General features: G+C 44.9%; 2 protein-coding genes across 2 annotated transcripts; one reads left to right on the plus strand and one right to left on the minus strand.

Moving 5' to 3' along the window:
• Positions 1–405: 405 nt before the first annotated feature.
• Positions 406–956, minus strand: PPTG_09757 (hypothetical protein; the record flags this gene model as incomplete). The annotated part of the gene is made up of 1 exon (XM_008905545.1): positions 406–956. Exon 1 carries the CDS (start codon positions 919–921, stop codon positions 406–408), a length of 516 nt encoding a protein of 171 aa, XP_008903793.1. The 5' UTR covers positions 922–956.
• A 1,100-nt stretch (positions 957–2,056) lies between these two features.
• On the plus strand, positions 2,057–2,632 carry PPTG_22668 (hypothetical protein). Its single transcript, XM_008905789.1, has one exon. The coding sequence runs from the start codon at positions 2,157–2,159 to the stop codon at positions 2,508–2,510; it is 354 nt and encodes a 117-aa protein (XP_008904037.1). The 5' UTR covers positions 2,057–2,156; the 3' UTR covers positions 2,511–2,632.
• The last annotated feature ends 245 nt before the right edge of the window (positions 2,633–2,877 follow it).

Raw genomic sequence — 2,877 nt, forward strand, 5'->3', positions numbered from 1 at the left:
AATCCAGAGCTTCTCCGGGCGCCAGCACGGCTTTGTTAGAATGGCTACTTTTATCCTATTTTGTTCGGACAATTAAATTTAGTAAATGAACTTTACTGGGTTCGTTTTTCTTATACCATTCGGTATATGGACGAATTTTCGTAGAATATGTATGTGCTTGTAGGCCGTGTGCGAAACATATATAGTATTATATTGCTTCGCACACTGTCCGCAAGCCGAAAAACAGCGTATGGTGAGGAACCCAGCTTGACTTAAGTATGAGGACTAAAATTACGAACACGTGCTGCACATTCCATACTGGCAGCAAAGAAGTCAAGCTACAAGATAGCCTTGATTTAATTATGTCTACGTCTCTTACTCCTTTCTGCATCGCGTGCACCCCCTCCGGTAGCCTACGTAACTCCATCAGCCACTCACAGTTTTCAGCCGCGGAAAAATATCCCAATACTTGTTGAAATACTCCTGCAGGTATTCAGCTTCGTTCTTCGATAGTTGCTTGAACTTAGGGTGAGTTTTTAGTGTTGCTGGAGTAATTTTTTCCTTGATCTCCATCCCTTTCAGCAAGTCCAACACCTCGTCCGTTAGTTTATGGAAGATTGCTTCCGATTCCTCTACGGTTTTGCCCTTGATCATGTGCGCTGCCTTGGCATCCATTTCGTCTAGTTTGGTCAACCACGCCACGAAACCAGCGATATTATCTGTCAACCAGACCGGTAAGTTTCTCTCTTCGCCGTCCGTGTATCGACCAATTTTGCTATCATGCTTCCTCAAATGCTGCTGGGTGTTGATTCTGTCGTGGGCAGCAACAGATGAGGGTTCAAGGTGGATGGAAGCGGATTTGGAGAGATCGGTCGTCAACGCGCCACTCGCGCTAACCAGAGCGGCGACTGTAACAACCAGCACGGTGACGCCCACACGCATAGCAGGTCGTAGGCAGACTGGTGCGGAGTTCGACGAGCAAGTTGGAGAGTGATCCTAATTAGAAAGAGTTGGCGGTCTAACTTCTTCGCACACATCTTGGGTCCAATCATGGCGACGGTAGCAAAAACGCAACGCATCGCTTTTGTTTGTTTGCCTCTGCTAGGAGAGTGACAATTTTGAAAGAGCCGGCGAACCATACATGTAGTGTACAGAATTGCACTTTTATTATTGGTGCTTGTATCGTAATCAGAACGGCAATCGTATTGCGAGTACATATATCGTAAACACAACAGAACTTGGAAACTCTGCTGATATGATAGTCTTTTAGGCAATAATTCGTTTTCTTTACAGGTTAAGGTAGCTATGCGCAGGTATACATTTTTGCAGCCTGTAAGACTATCTGAAACTATATTCAGTAATCTACCTCAAAATGGTTCTGTAATAATTGTCGCGAGTTGTCCCAAGAAGCTTTCACGTTAACAAAAGCAAACATTTTGAATGCTGGGACCTGTAGACACATCTCCTGCGCGTGCTTCGCAGCCGCAGCATCTGCTCTGGCGAACCAGCTAAGTAACGCGTTGATTACATCGTCCAGCCGTTTTTATCCAGGTTAGGTTAAGTTCACTATTGTAAAACCAAGTGATTGAAGGAAATCTATCTTTTTGGCTGAAACCGTCTAGATACACGAGGACGGGTGTCATGGACTTCAAATTCTATGGTAGCTGTCCTAACGCAAGGTGAGTTATATTGCCCAGCATCGTTCATCACCACCCCTTGAGCAGCCGACAATATCCTTGCGCGAGTGCTATTAAATTGTTCTTGTGTATGGAGTTGTAATACGCGAGGTCTACAAAATATAAATATGTTGTCATTATGACTGGGCAAAACAACTGAAGCTACCGGCTGCAACATAAAATTTTGCGGTATCTTATATTATTGATTTCTGAGCGGTACACATTTGCACTCACGCAATTTTGCGGAGACGTGTTTTACCTCTTAACATAGTAGACTTGATTTGTGATTGATTTTGTGTCATTTTGAAACATCTCCAAAGTTTGTGTTTTAAGAATGGATTCACCCCTCCCTAGACGGTGAATTTGGCCCTTCGGGTTGGACAGCTTTACTTAGCAGCTGTCCCATGACAACCCTACGTTTGATCGAGTGTCCACCCTTCCGTTGTCTCACTTTACAACTCGCATTCTAGTAGTCAAACCATTCCTATCGACACGAGCTCAATGCGCCTAAGTATCATCATTTTGGTGCTATCATCGGTCTGTTTCGCACCCCGCACTAGCTCGGCTGCAACTGACCAAGCAACTTCTGCAAGATTTCTTCGGGGCTACGAGACAGCGGACGTCGAAGAAAGAGCTCCGACGATAAAGGGAAAGTGGCACTGGGGCCCCTTCTCCAGTGCAACTTGGGAGAAAATGCTTAAAGACAGCACGTATCGGACGAACATGTTCAAGAAGTGGGACAACTACCAATATGAGACAATCAAGGCGAGAATTGGAGAAGAAATCATCCAAGGAAACGAGGATCTTGCCAAGATGATACTGAATTATGTTCAAAACCACCGCGTCTACACGTAAGAGGTTGCTGCTGATGACGAGAAGCTAGTAGAGTGGAAAGCACATTGAATGAATGCAGGTTTGCGCATTAACCGTTGTGATGAAGATCGCAATTTAAAAGAGGGATAGAGATGAACACATGATGGAAGGAGGAATAAACGCGGTTGTGCTCAGCCGGAAATGCTGATACATAGCTGTTTGCGACTTGCGTCTCAGATTGACCAGTCCATTCGTAAGTATTTATCACCAGTGCACTCCCGGCAGAGTCTTGAATCTCGTGGCCGTGTCGCTAAACCGTATTCGCACCAAGACAGGGGTCGAAATGTGTGAAGTACACTTACAAAACAACAGTAGTACTGCAAGTGATCCGCGTAAGTTAATTCTGAAT

The sequence above is a fragment of the Phytophthora parasitica genome (assembly GCF_000247585.1).
Source record: "Phytophthora parasitica INRA-310 unplaced genomic scaffold supercont2.21, whole genome shotgun sequence".
NCBI lineage: Eukaryota > Oomycota > Peronosporomycetes > Peronosporales > Peronosporaceae > Phytophthora > Phytophthora nicotianae.